General features: G+C 40.0%; 1 protein-coding gene across 6 annotated transcripts in view; it reads right to left on the bottom strand.

Annotated features, from left to right (window-relative positions):
- Positions 1-89: 89 nt before the first annotated feature.
- The window catches only part of LOC137376390 (protein transport protein Sec23B), a 53780-nt gene continuing 33642 nt past the window's right edge, over positions 90-20227 (bottom strand). For all 6 annotated transcript variants that reach the window (XM_068044849.1, XM_068044852.1, XM_068044850.1 and 3 more), the window contains exons 13-20: positions 12445-12551; positions 9011-9164; positions 8824-8901; positions 7074-7235; positions 5673-5759; positions 3790-3945; positions 3154-3219; positions 90-942 (exon numbers count right to left, since the gene is read on the bottom strand). In XM_068044849.1, coding sequence (XP_067900950.1) covers positions 853-942; positions 3154-3219; positions 3790-3945; positions 5673-5759; positions 7074-7235; positions 8824-8901; positions 9011-9164; positions 12445-12551 — 900 coding nt within the window. In that variant the 3' untranslated portion in view covers positions 90-852. The remainder of the gene's footprint in view (positions 943-3153; positions 3220-3789; positions 3946-5672; positions 5760-7073; positions 7236-8823; positions 8902-9010; positions 9165-12444; positions 12552-20227) is intronic.

The raw sequence follows: 20227 nt of genomic DNA, 5'->3' as shown, positions 1-20227 counted from the left end.
ATAAATGTGTCAATGCTTTTACGTTGATTTTGTAACTTTGTTTCTTGTGAACTAGCTAACAAATGCACAAATATTAAAAGTGTATTCCATTTTCATCACTGCATATTTTTGCAGTTAGATCTTTATCTTTACCAGAAAAATGAGAATGGTTAACTTTACATAGTTCAGGTTCAAGAAGTCAGAGTCAAATCCATTTACATATTGAAAGATCAGATTGAAAACTTAAAGTCTACACAGATAGGCAGAAGTGTAAACAAAGGGAAAATCAAATCCAGTTCGTATGATCCTGCACCCAAACTGATTCCCATCTCTACATAGCTGATGTATCTAACAGACTAAAGATAAACTACATAATGACAGGCTACCCATAAATGATCTTCCCAAATTATTGGAAAATTTACACTGAATAATTTTGCAACATAAATAGTCTTCAAATTTAGTATTCTTTCTACATACGTTTACAATTACTTTTAACGAACAGGCACCCTAAAACATTATAATTTTAAAGCAGGCTAAAGAAACCAATTATCTGTGTAAATAACTTGTAAAGTAGTTTAGACAGATACACAGTCAATATTCTTAAGTTATTTATTACTAGCTGTTGCATTTATAGAAGATATTTGATGGAATGATAAAATAAAGAGGAACATAATGTTACCAGAAAACAAAGTTTCTCTAAGAATGCAGTGATTTTGGGAATGAGTGAGATCAATAATTAAACACAATCAAATACCAAGTAACCAAACATAAGCAAGATGAGACACAAGACTGTTATAATCCAAAATAAAGAAAAAAATGTAACATTCAATATTTTCCAGCATTTTTCTTGTGCTCTTCCATTGTTAGATTGATTTATGATGCACTAGACACTGCTAGCTTTTTTAGATGGTCCATGAAAACTTGAAGACTAACATCATCAGTCAAGATAGGTGCTCCAGATTCCTAGAGAAGAAATAGGCCAAATAAAAATGCGATCATGGCTTATTAAAATAGGATAAGTCTGTGAACCAAAATCATATAAAACTGTTTTACATAATTTGCTGTTCTTTTGCAGAAACTCTTTCTGCCTACAAAAATATATTACCAAATCAATTTTCACAGTTGATTTTTATCTAATCATGATTGTACTGAATGGCTGATTCAGTTTAAGAAAAAAGTATCCTCTCCTTTCCCCCTCCTCCTATTACTAATACATTTTAGTACATACAATTTCTCTAACAGTGCAACCAAAATGTAAAATATTAAGGGATAAAAGTGGTCATGGCAGTATCTTAATGGCCTGGAATTTGTGGGTTTTTTGATGACAAACTCAGTGTTCGTCATCATTACCCCTCTAAACCTGACTGCAAACTTTAGGATTCAGCACAAGTGGAGATTAACTTGGAAATCCTGAAGTTGCAGTCTGTCATTCACTGCTTCACCACAGGCTACACTGTGGACTTTCTCCCAGAGCCATCAATCAGTGAAAGCAACCGCTCTCAAATCACTGTTTAAAATCCCATAAAAAGTTAAGCCTTGTTCGGTGAGGTGTAACTGGGTTTTTAACAGTAACCTGAGTAATAGCTGCTGAACAACCGATCTGGCCCTGAAAAAACAATTTTATATTTGTGGAATGTTGTCTAATGTCTCCATGATGATTAATTACTAGATATTTTAAACCTTTTTTTAATTGAAGTTTGTTCATGATATTTCAATTTCTACTGTATCCCTATGTTTATATCCCAATGTTTATTTTGCACTCTGTAAAATCTTTTAGTGATTTGATTAGTGCTTTTCATTTCCTGGTTAAAAAAAAAACCTGTATTTATACAGCGCCATTCACGACCATAGGACATCTCAAAGTGCTTTACAGCCAATGAAGTACTTTTTGAAGTGTAGTCACTGCTGTAATATCGAAAACACAGCAGCCAATTTGCACACAGAAAGCACCCACAAAAGCAATATGATAATGACCATATAATCTGTTTGTGATGTTGATTGAGGGATAAATATTGGCCAAGACACCGGGAATAACTCCCTTACTCCTCTTCAAAATAGTATCATGGGATTTTTTACATCCACCTGAGAGGGCAGACAGATTTAACCTTTCATCCAAAAGATGGCACCTCCAGTAATGTAGCAATACCCCTGTACTGCACTTGATTTTTGTGCTCAAGTCCTGGAGTTGGACTTGAACATATAACCAACTGAGCCACAGCTGACACTTTTGGTTGGCTGCCTGTGGAAATTCTTTAATGTGACTGGCTGGCTGGTTAGTTTGATGACATCATTGCAGTTCGACACTGGGAATCCCCATTAAACTATGCTGCAATCAATTCCCATCAAGACTGTTAACGTTCTTGCTACAGAGATCGCTAGGTCTCTCAGCACAACTTTCTTTGAGGTCAGCGGAAAACACCCTTGCTTTGTTGCTGACTGATAACTTCCAGGCTAATATCTATAAATGTTTAGGTAACACTTTTACATCCATTCTTGTACTCAGTACTGTTAATTATTAAACAATTAGGCTTTATGTTCCCTAAATGAGTTAAACACCAATTATGGAAATATTGGCAGGTAATTCAACATGTCTCTTGCCAATGACAGACATTTTAGTGGCTCCAATATTTGTATTATCACTAATATCAAACATTAGGTTTTAGGTTTCTTTCCAATTTTGTCCAAGATGCTGACTCATGCTAAAGTACAGATCCGCACTTTTCTAGTAATTCAGTCAAATGTTCATTCTTCACGTCCTGGATAGAGAGGACTAGCAGGATATCTAACCATGGGTAGCAAACAGATGAACCCAATCCTTTCTTCATTGGATACCCACACATACACATGTTTCAGCAGAGCTCAGTAGATAGTGAGGAGGAATTCTGCCTTTATCCGCACCCCTCCCCCCCCCCCACCCCACAACTCCGCCAATATAGGGTCACTGTGGCCACCTGCAGAAATGATACTGCAATCCCAACTGAGATCATACCAGGGTACTAATCTGTATCTTTTCCTACCAAAGAGACAGTAAATTACCCAATGATGCTGACATGAATGGGTTGGGGACTGTGCAGAAACAGAAGCAGGACTTCTGGGTATAAAAACTGTTTGGCAGGTAGCTATTTACCATGAAAATATGGCATATTTAATAAAATCTTCATAGAGGATACCAACCTGCCCCCACGTATACAAATTATTATGAGTCTGTGATGGGTTCACTTTCGATAGAAGGAATCGAGCCTAAAGGGAAAAAAAAGCCAATTAGGGTCAACTTCAAAAGATATTTTAAAAAACATTTCTCTTTTTCACATTGCAAATTTTGGATTGAGCTAGGCACATCTGCAAAGCCGTAACATCCTGTGGTCAGTCAGAGTTTTTTTTTGTGAACACATAGGTGGAAAATGAAAGCAAAAGCATCTGCAATCCTGCCTGCCCCCACAAACTCTCAGTCAACTTACCATGTTTACCAGGTTTGACCAAATGAGAAAAATCAGCACACACCAGATTTGAGACACTGCTAGTAACTTTTTTTTGAACTGCCTAAAGTATAGTTATATGAATAATTTAGAGGGAAAAATCTCAAGCTACAATATTAGCACAGTGTTTTACTGTTAGAAGTTACACTTGGAAACATTAAAAGCAACTTGTACACACGATCCTTTTAAATGGATATGACAAGACCTCACTTTTTGTCAGCTAGAAGAGAATGGAGGGTAATCAAATGGTTTCTTTCTTTCCCAAAGTTTTGTTTCAGCATTTCTTCAAGGGCGTGCCCTTTAGATGGATAAGTATTAAATATGATTCATGCACCTGACTCTGACCATGTTCCGTGTCAACATAACGTGGCATTGGAAATCGAGTCTGAAGGATTTCCTGTGCATCATCCAGGGGAGCTTGCAGAAGCTGTTTGAAGTTCTCATACTCCTGCATGTCTTGATAGCCAGCCTTCCGCCACTGAGCTATAGTCTAAAGAAAGAGCAAAACCTTCATACAATATACAAATAATTTTTTTTTTTAAGCACACTTAGAAAAAGATTTCTAATATTTACTTCAAAAAATGGAAAAAAATAATTGTCTAGTGCATGCGTGACATTTCTAAACAAACTAAAAAATAGTGCGACCAACTACTAATCACTGTTCAATACTTACACATTAGAATCATAGGACGTTTACGGCACAGAAAGAGGCCACTTGGCGCGTCTGTGCCATTACTAGAGATACTACTGGTAGATCCATTAATAAAAAATTACGGGGATTTTGGGCCATAGTTCATTACAACTCATTATACAAAAGTGTCTGCATCAGTTTGAAAGAACTATGTAAATTAACATTATATTTGATCAAACATTATTAGTTTGCATACTTTGAAAGTTTTTGTGCTGTATTAGATCAATTATTAGAGACTGCTACTCTCCCCTGGACTGGGGACAGTATATTTATCCAGCCAGTTTGAAAGTGTTTGAATAAGACACAGTTATGAATCAGGTCTGAAGGATTTCCTGTGCATCATCCAGGAGAGCTTGCAGAAATGTATCTACTACTAATTTATGTTGTCTCAAGTGCCATTAAAATCCCAAAGAACTTCAGCAAATTATTAATACCTATTCTAAACTCTGGATCATCTTGGAACATGTTACTACATAAGATACTCTAATAATTAAAATAAAATTCCTGAGAGATAGCATTTGCTAGACTGATTAGCTATTATACGAAGAATAAGGAATACAAGGCAACACTCTCAGATAGGGGCTCAGCTGAAATCATACAAGTGTTTTCCAGTATACCCATCATCTGAAGCTTTCAGTAAGATCAATGTACTTCAGTTACTAAGTGTCCTTTCCTCTAAATACAATTCAGTAGGTGATGAGAAGTTTCATTCTATTTTTGCCCTTTGTTATTCATTATATCATTCCTTGAACAAATGCAGCCTCTGTAAATTTGTTGCAACGTTTGGTCAGTCCTGCATTCCCTGTTTTCTCTGCTGCTGATTCATCCCCAATCTTTTCTGAGGAGTACAGATGAAAATTGTTGGCTGAACATTTAAGAAGCCTATACAAAACGCTAAGGCTATTTATTGGCCACTCACATGGATTGATTGACCTACAGAATGGCATGTAAATTTATTGAACCCCTTGTTGCTGGGAGCATGCAGTTGGGGCACAGCTCTGAGGATCAGGTTGCTAATCCTTTGTCTTGGCACATAGTTGGCGAAGGTGCATGGCATAGGACACATGACACTGGCTATGCCTGATCTACAATCAAAATTTAAATGACTTGCTTATAAAAACAATGTTGACTTTTCTAATTCACAAAAAAGTTAAAAGTAGTAATATATATTTAGTGTCCTGCATTCAATGATAAATAAAAAGATTTATGTTCATGATTTGCTGCTTTTTCTGTCAATATATGTATAAAGCAATTCCATGTACTTCAATTTAATTATATATCCAACCACACATACTACTGATAAAAATAAAGACATGGAATTGTCTTATGATAGATCTGTGAAATTCGCCCTTGTGCTGATTATTGTTTGGGAGTTAAGACCCTCACCAAAAGTTAGTGACACCTGGCCTATCAAGCTGATGTGAAATGATGAACTTTAGAGGAACTGATTGTTTTCTGGTGTATTTCTGAAAACTACCAGTATAGACAGAATTACATTTTCTAAAACTATTTCATTGAACACTAACCTCTCCATGATAGATAACAATCTGGAAGAAAGTGTCCATGAGGAGTATTCGGTCTGGTAAGATGCTGCTACTGTCTAAAAGAACTGGCTGAAGGCAAGGATGAACAAATGATTACCATTACTTAAGACAAACAAGACCTCTATTACACAAATACTGATACTATTTCTGCAGAACATATATAAGCTCCCAAGCACCATCCAGTGGAGATGGAGGATGCGAGTGCTGGGGTGGGCACCTCCATTTTCCCCCTTGGAACACTGCTGGCGGGGTGGTCTACACCCTTGGCATCAACCTACTTACTTATTTCTTTCACCAGACACCAGGGCCACTGCTGTCTGTTCCACTTTTTCAATGTTTCATGCTTTCCATTCTACTTACCCATGTCCCTTTAGCTCTTCTCCCATCCCAAGTGTTTTGTACATATCTTTTTATAGTGTTCATTATGCCTCCTTCGATTCCCTGTGCACATCGCTCTGCCCTTTAATCATTTCCTGATCTCCACCACAGCATTTTACTGGTCACTCTCATTTCCTGTGTCTGGTTTTGTGTTTTATTCCCACTTTTTCCTCTTTTCTGGTTCCTTCTTAATATCTTTCATTTCTGAGGGAGGGTTTACACCTGAAACGTCAAGTGACTCATGTTTTCTTGACCTGCTTACTGTCTCTAGGGTTTTCTATTTTTGTTTCTGGTCTTCAGCATCTGCAGCGTTTTATTTTTAGTTTAGAGCTCCTGTTTGTTTGCATTTTTCAAGGCAGGAAATAAATTACGAGTAGTATATAAAACTGTATAAATGTATTGTAGAATATAAAGATGAGGGCATGGTGTCCACATTTGGCTACTGTACTTACAACACAAAAGTGTAAGGAACCAGAAAAGAGCATAAACATAAACTGAGGGGGAAAAAAACATGAGATATACAGACTCTCACTAGAATACAGTATGCAACAGGATACATAGGGGTTGTTTTCTTGTTGGACTACAGTTTACGGGCCCTAGTCCCCTTAAGTATCTTGCCTAAGTGGCCATTGTGATGTGTTTGCCTCAACAATGAATGACAACAGGCTATTCTACTACAGGGAAAGGCTTCAATCAATACACAAGCAGTTCTAGCATGAGCTGATGGGTAACAATCAGGATCAACAATGCTATTTTCCCTTAACAACCCAGGTGCAGAGACCAATTATACATCACACTGCCATTTTGGTTGAGATAGGTTAAAAACCACAAAGTAGGATCTTCCAGATTTAATTTGCTTTAAAACGATGCCACATAAAAGTCATGTAAGACATAATTAGGGCAAGCATTTTGAGCATAAAAACTTCAGAACTCAGTTATGCAGTATCTTTCAATTGTGGAATAAACTTGGTAAAACAACTTTTTAATGTATTATTTATGGCTCACCTCAGGGGGTCCATAGAAAGAGTAAGAGTAGAGAATAGGCTGAATCATAACGAGAGACTGCGTTAGATCTTGTCGCATGAAATGATGGCGGTAGTATGACGATTCATCAGGGCTATTATTGAAAACTTGAAGGAAAGGGGATCGTCTCAGATGGAACATAAACTAAAATGATACCATAAAAAGTTACTCAAGACATCACAGGCTAAGTCAGAATACATTTGTGCCCTATCAAATCCCACAGAAGAAAGCTCCCCAGGCTGAGCTTCAGTGACATAATTAGCATCCTGGAGGAAGAAATATGCCTGTCCCAATGGCTGGTAGAGGACCTGAGCATGTCAGTTGAGCAGATCCTTCTGTCCAGGAGATGTGATGTAATGCAGTTTCTGGACTGAAATACATAGAAATCTCTCTTGCAGGGTTTCTTTTTTTTGAAGTGCCTTCCTGAGTAGAACTTTTTTTCTAAAGGACATTCATTCAAAGGCAGCCTCCTGTTCAGAATGCTTTCCTTGAGATCTATTTGACATTGACTGTTGCTGAATTATAGAAGGAAGTAAACACAACTAACTCTCAATGGATACAGAAGCATTTCCTACTGACATTCTAAGCTATTAATAAATTCTATAGATCACTGCTGAGCACTTCCTCCAATACCAGAATTGACCCTACTGCATAGGCACAGTCGATAGAGCTTGCTATTTTTTCCCCATTCTCCTGACTTATATTGTTTAGTTTAGTTTAGAGATACAGCACTGAAACAGGCCCTTCGGTCCACCGAGTCTGTGCCGACCATCAACCACCCATTTATACTCATCCTACACTAATCCCATATTCCTACCACATCCCCACCTGTCCCTATATTTCCCTACCACCTACCTATACTAGGGGCAATTTATAATGGCCAATTTACCTACCAACCTGCAAGTCTTTTGGCTTGTGGGAGGAAACCGGAGCACCCGGAGAAAACCCACGCAGACACAGGGAGAACTTGCAAACTCCACAAAGACAGTACCCAGAATTGAACCCGGGTCGCTGCAGCTGTGAGGCTGCGGTGCTAACCACTGTGCCGCCCTATTGTGTTACAGTTCCTTTCTCAAATAGCGATTCTTCATGGGTGAGCCTGGACAATTTTGATAGGCCATTCACACACTTTGAGAGGGGATGAAATCATGCCCAAGACCATTCCTTTACCCACCAGATGTTCAAAAAGAAAAGACATGCATTTATATAGCGCCTTTCACGACCACCGGAAGTCTCAAGGTGCTCTACAGCGAATGAAGTACTTTTTGAAGTGTAGTCAATGACACAAACTCTACAGGAGAGCCACTAGTTGATTAGAAGTAGAACCTCTGGCTGATTTATACCCTTCTTTAGGATAACTGTAGCATCCCACTACACCTATGACTGAGATAAGCTAACGCAGCACTGCCCAGGGATTGAATCTAGGTCATCCCAAGTCTGTAGTATTCAGTATTGTCATACAATGTATTTACCAACTGAGGCAACAAGGGAGCTTGAAAAGCATTATTAGAAGCAATTTGTGTGTGCTGTCACAATACACTCTCCATCTATTTGAAGATGGCTGCAACTGAATCTTCAGGAAATGGTTTTGTGAAGGTACTGCAGAGTATTTCCTTGTTTGAGGCCATTTTCACAGATTATCCTATCAACCTGCAGAACACTTTTTTTTTAAACAATTTAGGATTATAACTTTATATATTCTCCAAGCAATTCATTTTGTTATTCTACTTACCTGTGGATAAAGGGAAAATGTTTCTGAAAGTCTGAAGGAGTTAGGATCATCTTTGTGGAACTGGCCAAACTTCTGACACTGATGGAAAAAGGGGGAGAAAGTAGTTAGTAGGTTTAAAGTTGGTACAGAATCCATTTAAAACTAGTCAACTGTCTTTAGATTGAACACAGGTACTTGATGTCCTTACCAGTCGGATAAGCTGCCTGTCCAACCAACGAAGTACATCAGGGCCTTCTTCAGACTCAGCCCTAAAAACTCCCAGTCTTGCCATCAGCACAGCTGATGCTTCCTGATCAAATGCAGCTTCTATGTTCTGAAGTTGACTCTGTGCATCTGCCCAGCTAAGAATCAAAGCAAATATTAGCAGTAGGCTAAATCTCATTGTGACCCCTCTGTTTCTAATAATTGTTTCAGTTATGAAGTACAGTTCATCATGTAATTACTAGGAATCCAATGTTTTTATATTGGAAAATAAAGAGAAGCCAAGTCAGTTTAAAATGGCCATTCTTTCTCCACTCTCCCCTCCAATCCCAGAATCAACCCTGCTGCACTGAAACAGTCCACACAGCCAGGAAACTTTTGTGAACTGGATTACATTATTGTTGGCCAAAGTAGAACAGCAAGGAATTAGTACATGTAACATCTATAGTGGGGAAAATGCTCAAGAGGATTTACAGGACTACCACAAATATTCAGTAAAAGAGCAGAGGCAATAGGAGAATGTACCAGCATGTGTTTTTTGAAGCAATAGATGGTGCATCAACAAGTAAAATGCTTTGCGGAGGAACTGATTTCGTGGAGAGTTATCCACTGGATATATAATTTCCATGCATTTTTAGAAGCCATGTTATAAAGTTTCAGATACAAGCTTTTTAGAGGTGATTAAGGCTCATGGAATTAACGATAGATAAATACGCTCACTGAAATTGAAAGTGGATAGCAATGACAGGGAGGGAATGTTCAGATGAGTTCTGTAAGTCTTGTTTTGATCCCCCAACATTATTCATAAATGATATGGAAGAAGATACTTCTAGTACATAATAAAATTAGGTTTCTGTGGTTTTCCTTCTGGGCACCAGGTGGGAATGGATTTGGATTACTTAGGCTAGGGCAAGCCCATTGTTCCAGGGGTCCAGTCTTCTGTCAGGCCTGTTTAGACTAGGAGCATAAATACTGAACTTGGGTGGGAGCAACCTATCAGGGCATCCCATCTAGGCACTGAAAATGGAACAGAACAAGGGGAAGAAGGATATTAAAACACACACATATCTATCTCTGGCAAAGCTTAGGATGGGGAGTTTCCTTGGCATTGATCTGTTTTTTTTCTATCAAACTTTAAGGCTGCTGCTTCTCTACCTGCCTAACCTCCACCTCTAAGTTTTTTTCACACTCTCCATGTCTTGTAGTTGCCTTATTTATTTGACTTCTTGTATTAAGTCTATTGTCTCATGCCAAGATCATTTCTGCCACTTAACCATCTCCTGTTCTCCAATCAAGCACTTTATAGGTCATTCTAAAAAGAAGACTTGTATTTATATAGAGCTTTTCACAACCACAGGAAGTCTCAAAGTGCTTTACAACCAATGAAGTACTTTTTTTTGAAGTGTAATCACTGTTGTAAGGCAGGAAATGTGGCAAGCCAATTTTGCGCACAGCAAACTCCCACAAACAGCAATATGATAATGACCAGATAATCTGTTTTTGTGATGTTGATTGAGGGATAAATATTGGTCAGGACACTGGGGATAACTTGAAATAGTGCCATGGAATCTTTTACATCCACCAGAGCAGGCAGATGAGACCTTGGTATAACATCTCATCTGAAACTGAAACACAGCACCCCCGACAGTGCAGCGCAGGAGCGTTGGCCTTGATAAATGTGCTCAAGTCCTGGTGAGTCAGAGGTAAGAGTGCTACCAACTGAGCCACAGCTGACACTATTTTATTTATATGTCTGTGCGTGCACCTGTATGTGTGCACTTTCCCCTCCCTATTCTGTTTGTTTTGTTCCTTTTAAAATACCTCCATCTTTAAATGTTGCAGTTCTGATAAAAGGTCCATATCTGAAATGTTGACTGATTTGTTCTCTCTACAGACGCTGCCCGACTTGCATAGTGTTTCCAGAATTTTCTGCTCTGGTTTAGATTTCCAAAGTTCTGTAGGTATTTTGCTTTCTTTTTTTTAAAATTCTATGGTTGGAGCAGCTGCTGCATGACTGACATTTCATTCTGAGGTTGTGCTTGTGCAGAGGCCTGAAAAACGTCAGGAGTCAGCTGAACAATGAAAGTTGCAGGAAAGAAGCAAAATTCAGGCCCAGACCCCTGGGAGAGGGTACATCTCTGGGAAGAACAAATATAGACAATTTTCTGGGTAAATCTGAATTTTTTGCGTGAATTATTTTAGGTCTTCATTATACTACAAGCCTTATTTTAGTACTACATTCATAAAATACTGACTAAACAAGATGGCAGTTGAAAGCATTTTCAAAAAATATAGTGAGCAATGTCATTCTCCTCCTTGCTAATTCTTTATTGGCATTTGCTTGCAGTTTCTTCATTGGTAATTTACTTCCATGCTAGTTTTTAAATTAGTTGCTTTCCTACCTAGTTATTAATATTTGAGGCAGTCAGTACTGTTTAATCAGATTATATCACTTTATGATGAATGATATTTGAGTCAATCAGGTGTAAATGGAAACTTTGCATGAGAAGAGCACCATGTGATACTTTCAGATGTGGTGTATAGATTCCCAATGGACGACAGATGTACACTAGACATAAAACTTTTGACTATAATTATATAGATTTACTAATATCAATCCAGATGACAAACATAAGGAAGACTGATATAATTCAGAAATATATAATGGGCTAAGGAATGGTACATATTTTTGATGTAGAATTATTTGCACCAATACTGGAAACAACAAGCACATCCACAATAGAGATAGTTTAGCATTAATCCATCTAATCTGTGTGAAAAGTTAGGAAACTAAAAATATTGGACAAGATCTCAAGAACATTTAATTATAATTCCAAACTGGTCACATTTAGAAAACTGCCCACAATGTTAGCTAGAATGTGTTACAGCCCGTCCAAAAAAGCAGGGATGATTCTGGGATTTTGGGCTGCAATTTAGAAAGATTAATTTACAGAAGTGAACAGGCTTTCATCTGAGAAAAAATGATTTGAAGACTTTAAAATGATGAGAAATAGATAACATAGATCGAAGTAGGTTATTACAGTAAAAGCAAAATACTGCGGATGCTGGAAATCTGAAATAAAAACAAGAAACGCTGGAAATACTCAGCAGGTCTGGCAGCATCTGTGGAGAGAGAAGCAGAGTTAACTTTTCAGGTCAGTGACCCTTCTTCAGAACTGGTCACTGACCTGAAACGTTAACTCTGCCTCTCTCTCCACAGATGCTGCCAGACCTGATGTGTATTTCCAGCGTTTCTTGTAGGTTATTAGAGTAACAGACAAGTACAAAGTTAACAAATCTGAGTGCAACTTGAATTAAAGCATTACTGTTGAAAAGAAAAGTGAATTTTAAAGCTTAATCCAAATAGTGTATGATAAAATTAAAGCTGCTTATGCATTAAAGGACCTGCAACAAACTTACTTTCTGGCTACTGTACTAACTCGGATGCGTCTCTGACCGCTGGAATGCTGGTAGTGGGTGACAAACTGAATAGCACCTCGTCCACCCTGAGGAATTGGTGCATTATGCTGCAAAATTATAACAGAAGCTGAATAGAATGTTTATATCAGGGTAAATCAAACAGATTACTTGTAAATAATGCACTTAAATATGTCTACCAGAAACAACACAGAACTCATTATTGCTCCTGGGCTTATTTAGCATACTGATGCACACAATCAATTGAACCATTACATAACAAGTTCCACTTGAATGATAAATAATATGCTTATGATATTCTTAATTCTTCACTTTTGTAAGCACTACTGACAAGCATGTTATCACCAGCGTTCCAAGCTGCATCATTGTTCTACCTGATATCTTTAGAGACATCCACATCTGAAAGGACAAGATCTTGGGAACGCAATCAAAAGCTGGTAAATTTATATCAAATGAAAACTACCCATGGACATTTGACAACTTTATAGCCCTCATTACTAACAAACTAACCTTAAATATACACAGTGAAATCAATCAGCCCGGAACAAAATGGAAGGTCTGTGATAGGGTGGAAGGAAGGAGATTAAATGACAAAAAGGGATGATGCTTCAAGGCAAAAGGAGATAGTCATGGGACAAGAAACAAAAGATTGGTCTGTAGGAGCTGTAAATAGAAGTAGCAGAATAATCAACAACCGCCATCTGAAAAAATGGGGGCAGAGTTTATGATCTGAAATTATTCAACTCAAATGTTGAATTTTCAAGGCTGTAAACTGCCTCACTGAAGATGAGGTGCTGTTCCTCAAGCTTATGTTGAGCTTCATTGGAACAGTAGAGGAGGACGAGGTCAGAGTGGGAGTGGGATGGAGAATTAAAATGACAGGCGACCTGAAGCTTGGGTCACACTTGCAGACTGAACGGAAGTGTTCCACAAAATGGTCACCATATCTCAACAGCAAATACAGCGAGCGATCAGTCCTCGATTTTTAACATTCTTGTTCTCGTCTTAAAATCTCTCCATTGCCTTGCCCCTCCTTGTCACCAACTTTCTGCAGAATCACAATAGATTTACCCTGGTCCCCACCTTCCATCTCATCAGCCTGCACATTCAATCCTCAGCAAAGGCCTCAACTTCATTCCCTTATGCCACCACCTTAACAAATGCCAACCTTGTGCCAACTTCTTCGGCTGGGAATCTTCCCCCCACACAGCAGATCTTTTCTCCCATTATCAGAATTCCCAATCCACAGGGACCCCTCCCTCTGGCCTCTTACCCTTTCTAGATCTTTTCATTGAGAACTGCCAGCGTGACTTCAGCCGTCTCAATTTCTGTGCTCCCCATGCTCACTCTAACTTGTCTCTCTCTGAACTTGCAATGGTGGACTGGGAACCAATGTAGATCAGTAAGCAGAGGTGATGGGGAACGGGACTTGGTGTGAGTTAGGATATGGGCACAAGGAAGGTGGAAGATAGGAGACCAGCCAGGAGAGCACTGAAATACTGCACAACACTTTTGATGTTCACACAGTTCCAAAAATATACTACTTTAAAGCTCTTTAATCCTAAACTAGTGCCACCTTACATGACTCTCTTCTGAAAAGTTCCTATTTCAGCTAATTTTCCCAATGCTGAAGCTGGGCACTTTTCCGCAGGAAGCAAGGGATCAAAATTTATAGGGTAAATTATACTTGGCCACTCTTGTTCACCTCCTTTTGACTAGTTAAAAGCAGCAGCATTGACAGAAGCACAAGAACCCTTCACTTATTCTCAACCAAAACACAGTATATGGAGAGCCAATAGTGGGAAGGCAGAAAATGCAATGTAACTTGCAGATTTTTTCTGTTTATGGTTTTGTACTTCAATCTTACCTCAAGTATCTGAAACTTAAATAATCTATCATTGTTTTTCCAAATCATGGGAGCAAAAAGAGAGGCTGCAAATTGCAGCAAGACAACACAATCCACTGAAGCACTAATGCATGGTCCCATAACAGTGGTTACATGCTACCCTCAACATCTTAATCGCAACTGTTTTCCTTTGGGGAAAGAGAAACATTTGAGAAGTAGTACACCCTATGCGAAATGTATTCACCTCTTATCACTGAATTTGAACAGAACAGTTTTGCCTCAGCTAGTGCATCACAGAAAAAGATAGTGAGTTTACTATCAAAAAGGAAAACATGCTAATACTTTAATGGTAAATAAGTGTCAGTAACAAGTGCTGTACCCAGCACGAGAGGAGTTATTTAAATGATCAGACACTTAAAAATAACCAATAAATTGGTGTAAATCTGATCAATCAACAGCTCTAACAACCAAACCAAAATACGGCATCTTAACCTCGCATAATCACAAAAAATATATGTATGGGAGCGAGGGTGGGACAGAGGGGGTGTTAGATTTCACCTATTGTAGAATGTTTTACAAATTGTGGGATGTGGGCGTCAGGCCAGCATTCATTGTCCTTGAGAAGGTGCTGGTGAACCACTTGCCTTCTTGAACCGCTGCAGACCTTATGGTGCAGGTACACCCACAATGCTGTTAGATAGTGTTCCAGGATTTTGACCCAACAATAGTGAAGGAATGGCAATGTATTTCTATGTCAGGATGGTGTGAGACACAGAGGAGAACTTGCAGGTGCTGGTGTTACTATGTGTGCGCGGTCCCTGTTCTTCTAGGTGGTAAAGGTCAGGTTTGGAAGGTACTGTTGAAGGTCGCTTGGTGAGTTAAGTCAGTGCATCTTTTAGATAAGAACATAGGAAATAGGAGTAGGAGTAGGCCATTCAGCCCCTCGAGCCTGCTCCACCATTTAACTAGATCATAGCTGATCTTCTACTTCAACACCATTTTCCTGCACTATCCCCATATCCCTGGATATCCTTAATATGCAGAATCTATCGATCTCAGTCTTGAACATACTCAATGACTGAGTCTCCACAGCCTGCTGGAGTAGAGAATTCCAAAGATTCACTACCCTCAGAGTGAAGAAATTCCTCCTCATCTCAGTCCTAAAAGGCCTACTACTTATTCTGAGGCTGTCTCTCCTAGTTCAAGAATCCCACCCCCCAGCCAGGGAAAACATCCTTCCTGCATCAACCCTGTCGAGCCCTGTAAGATTTTTGTATACTTCAATGAGATCACCTCTCATTCTTAAGTCCAGAGAACACAGGCCCAGCCTCCTCAATCTCTTTTCACAGGACAATCCTGCCATCCAAGGAATCAGTCTGGTGAACCTTTGTTGCAAACCCTCTATGGCAAGTATATTCTTCCTTAGGTAAGGAGACCAAAATTGTACACAATACTCCAGGTGTGGTCTCACCAAGGCACTATACAATTGCAGCAAGACTTCTTTACTCCTGTACTCAAATTCTCTTGCAATGAAGGCCAACATACCATTTGCCTTCCTAACTGTTTGTTGCACATGCATGTTAGCTTTCAGTGACTTATGAACAAGGACACCCAGGTCCCTTTGGGCATCAACACTTCCCAACCTCTCACCATTTAAGAAATATTCTGCATTTCTGTTTTTCTGACCAAAGTGGATAACTTCACATTTTTCCACATTATATTCCATCTCCCATGTTCTTGCCCACTCACTTAGCTTGTCTAGATCCCTTGAAGCCTCTTTGCATCCCTCACAACTCACATTCCCACCTAGTTTTGTGTCATCAGTAAACTTGAAAATTTGGTCCCCACATCCAAATCATTGATATAGATTGTGAATAGCTGGGGACCAAGCACTGATCCTTGCGGTACCCCATTAATTACAGCCAGCCAACTTGAGAATGACCCGTTTATTCCTACTCTCTGTTTTCTGTCCATTAACCAATTCTCAATCCATGCTGGGAACAAAATATTACCCCCAATTCCATGTGCTCTAATTTTGCTTATTAACCTCTTATGTGGGACCTTATTGAAAGCCTTCTGAAGATCCAAATACACCAAATCCACTGGTTCCCCTTATCTATTCTGCTCGTTACATCCTCAAATAACTCCAACAGGTTTGTCAAACATGATTTCCCTTTCATAAATGCATGTCGACTCTGTCCAATCTTACCATTATTTTCCAAGTGTCCAGTTATCACATCCTTTATACTAGATTTTAGCATTTTCCCTGTAACTGATGCCAGATTAACAGGTCTGTAGTTCCCCATTTTGCCTCTCCCTCATTTCTTAAATAGTGGGATCACATTTGCTACCTTCCAATCTTCAGGAACCATTCCAGTATCTATAGAATTTTGGAATAATATCACCAATGCATCCACTATCTCTACAGCCACCTCTTTCAACACTCTAGGATGTAGATCATCAGGTCCAAGCGATTTATCCAGTCCTAATTTTTTTTTAAATAAATACTAACTTCTTTCAATTCCTCATTCACACCTTGGTTCTTCAGTATTTCTAGGAGGATTTTGTATCTTCCTCCATGAAGACAGACACAAAGGGCTGGATTTTATGCAGGAAGTGGGGGTTGGCACAGGGCTGAGAGGCAGGGGGAACCCTGGCTCTGCATTTTTTCTGACCCCGGAACAATCCTCCAGTCTTTTGAGGTCAAAGTTGAAAGAGGCAGGAACCCCGTCCCTTTAAACACTTAATGGGGACAGTGATCCTACTCTCCCACCCCACCGCAACAGCTGCCGGCCAATCACAAGGCCAGAAGTTCAATAGTATTGGCAGTGCCACCAGGAGCGGTGGCCACTTCTGGTACTGCAGAAGGCCTGCAGTGGCCAAGATGGAGGAGACCCCGGGATGCAGGTAAGTGGGGCTGGGGTTGCCAGGGTCTGCCCAGAAGGATCCGGCTGAGGGGGTTCGGTCCAGGGGGAGGAGGCCTGGGGGTTACAGTGGTTCCGGGGGGGGGGGGGGGGGGGCGGGGGGTACTCTATGGGCAACAAATTGCCCAACAAGGAGGGATCCCCATCCCCAAAGCCCGCAGGAAGGGTGCCTCATTTTCCAAGGTGTCGCCCCCACGTGGCGGAGGCCCCCCCCCCACCCCCCCCCGCCGCTGGTAAGATCCTAGTGGCGGCGGGAAGAGGCTGTTAATTGGCCGTCAATAGCCACTTAATGGCCACAACTGGCCTCTGGGCGTGAAGGCCGATATCAGCCTATCCTGCACATGGGAGAATCAGGTCCAGCAATCCCGGCGTCAGGTTCCGTGGCAGCTGCTGCCACTCAGATTCTCCGGCACCTCCTGCCATGGAACCCAACGTCGGGCTGGGAACAAAATCCAGCCCAAAATATTTGTTTTGTTTCGCTGCCAGCTCCTTATTCCACAGAATCACAGATTTGTTACAGCGCAGGAGGCCATTCGGCCCATCGTGTCCGCACCGGCTCTCTGAAGGAGCAGCTCCCTCAGTTCCATTCCTCTGCCTTCTCCCCGTTTCTGCACATTCTTCCTTTTCACATAGCAGTCTAATTCCCTTTTGAATGCTTCAATTGTAATTGCCTGCACCACCTTCTCAGGCAGTGCATTCCAGACCTTAACCACTTGCTGCATCAAAAAGTTTTTCCTCATGTCACTTTTGCTTCTCTTACCAAATACTTTAACTCTGTGCCCTCTCGTTCTCAATCCTTTCACGAGTGGGAACAGTTTCTCTCTATCTACTCTGTCCAGACCGCTCACGATTTTGAATACCTTTATCAAATCACCTCTCAGTCTTCTCTTCTCCAAGGAAAACAGTTCTAACTTCTCCAATCTATCTTCATTACTGAAATCCTCATCCCTGGAACCAATCTCGTGAATCTTTTCTGTATTCTCTCCAATGCCCTCACATCTTTCCTCAAGTGCTGTGCCCAGAGTTGGATGCAATACTCCAGCTGAGGCCGAATTGGTGTCTTATACAAGTTCAACATAACTTCCTTGCTCTTGTATTCCATGCCCCTATTAATAAAGCCCAGGATACTGTATGCTTTATTAACCACTCTCTCAACCTATCCTGCTACCTTCAATGACTTATGCACATATATACCTAGGTCCCTCTGTTCCTGCAACCCCTTTAGAATTGTACCCTTTATTCCATATTGTCTCTCCAGGTTCTTCCTATCAAAATGAATCACTTCACATTTCTCTGCATTGAACTTCATCTGCTACCTGTCTGCCCATTCTAACAACTTGTCTATGTCCTTTTGAAGTTCTACACTATCGTTCTCACAGTTCACAATGTTTCCAAGTTTCGTATCATCTGCCAGCTTTGAAATTGTACCCTGTACACGAAGGTATGACTCCAACCAGTGGAGAATTTTCCCTAATTTCTCCTGACTTCAATTTTCTAAGGCTCCTTGATGCTACACTTAATCAAATGCTGCCTTGATGTCAAGAGCATGTCACTCTCAGCTCATCTGTGGAATTCAGCTCTATTGTTTGGACTAAGGCTGTAATGAGGGCTGGAATCTAGTATTCCTGGTGGAACCCAAACTGAGTATCAGTCAGCAGGTTATTGATGAGTAAGTGTCACTTGGATAGCACTGTCGACAATACTTTCCATCACTTGCTAATGATTGAGAGTAGACTGATGGGGTGGTAATTGACCGGATTGGACTTGTTCTGCTTTTGGTGGCCAGGACATACCTGGGAAATTCGCCACTTTGTCGGATAGATGCCGGAGCTGTAGCTGTATTGGAACAGCTTGGCTAGTTCTGGAGCTCAAGTCTTCAGCACTACAGCTGGGATCACAGATCATCCAAAAATCCTCCCAGTCTCTGTATTGCATCATTGAACTATATCTTAAAATGAATTTTACTACTATTACCATATTTGCAAGATTGTTCCAAATGTTGATCACTCTTTGCATCTATCTTAAATTGCTCCTAAACCAATTGCACATAGTTCCTTAATTTTGTGTCTTGGTAAGCAGGTTTACCTTATTTGTATTGTTTCCATATCTCGGATACTTCTACCAGATCTCATCAGTTGCCTCCTTTCAAGGCCAAAAAACCTGAGTTTATCCAGTGTTTTCTACTAACTCATTCCTTGGACACAAGTGATCAGTTTCATGCCTCTTCTCTGCACTACCTTTCCTGATGTTGTGAATAAAATTGAGCACAGTACTCAAGCTATTGATTATCTAGTCACTCACTTGATGTTGTTGGGACCTTGCTATGTGCGAATTAGTTACCACATTTGCATACAGAATAACAGAGACAATGAATGGATTCCTTTTTCTTAAATGAACAACAGGCAATGGATAACCAATTTAGTATCAACTGCAGATTCAACCAGCTGGCACTGGCTTTTGGAATCAAAATTGTACGTAGAGAAACAGGGGAGCAGCTACAGGCCATTTAGCCCCTCGAGCTATTCCACCATTCAATGAGATCATGGCTGATCTGCAACTAACTTTGTCCCATATCCTTTGACACTTTTAGTTAACAAAACTCTATCAACCTCAGTTTTAAAATTAACAATTGATTTAGCCACTTGTGAAAGACAGTTACAAACTTCTACTATCCTTTGTCTCTACAAGCGTGTCCTAATTTCACTCCTGAAAGTCCTGGCTCTAATTTTTAAACTATTCCCCCCTAATCCTAGACTCCTCAACCAGAGAAAATAGTTTCTCTTTATCGACCCTATCTGTTCCCCTTAATATTTGAATATATGAGGAACAGATACTTGACACTTCACTCAATTACTTCACTCTGACATCACTTCCATAATAAGAACACAGTGTGCTCTTTCCTTCAGCCAATTTCTTATCCACATCAGAGTTTTGCCCTGGATTCCCAGTCCTTTCAGTTTAGTAGCAGGCTTTCATGAGAAACTTCAGCAAGGTT

Source organism: Heterodontus francisci, chromosome 13 (assembly GCF_036365525.1).
Source record: "Heterodontus francisci isolate sHetFra1 chromosome 13, sHetFra1.hap1, whole genome shotgun sequence".
In the NCBI taxonomy this organism is placed as follows: Eukaryota; Metazoa; Chordata; class Chondrichthyes; order Heterodontiformes; family Heterodontidae; genus Heterodontus; species Heterodontus francisci.
Note: the sequence above shows the minus strand (reverse complement) of the source record. Positions and strands in the feature narration are given on the sequence as shown.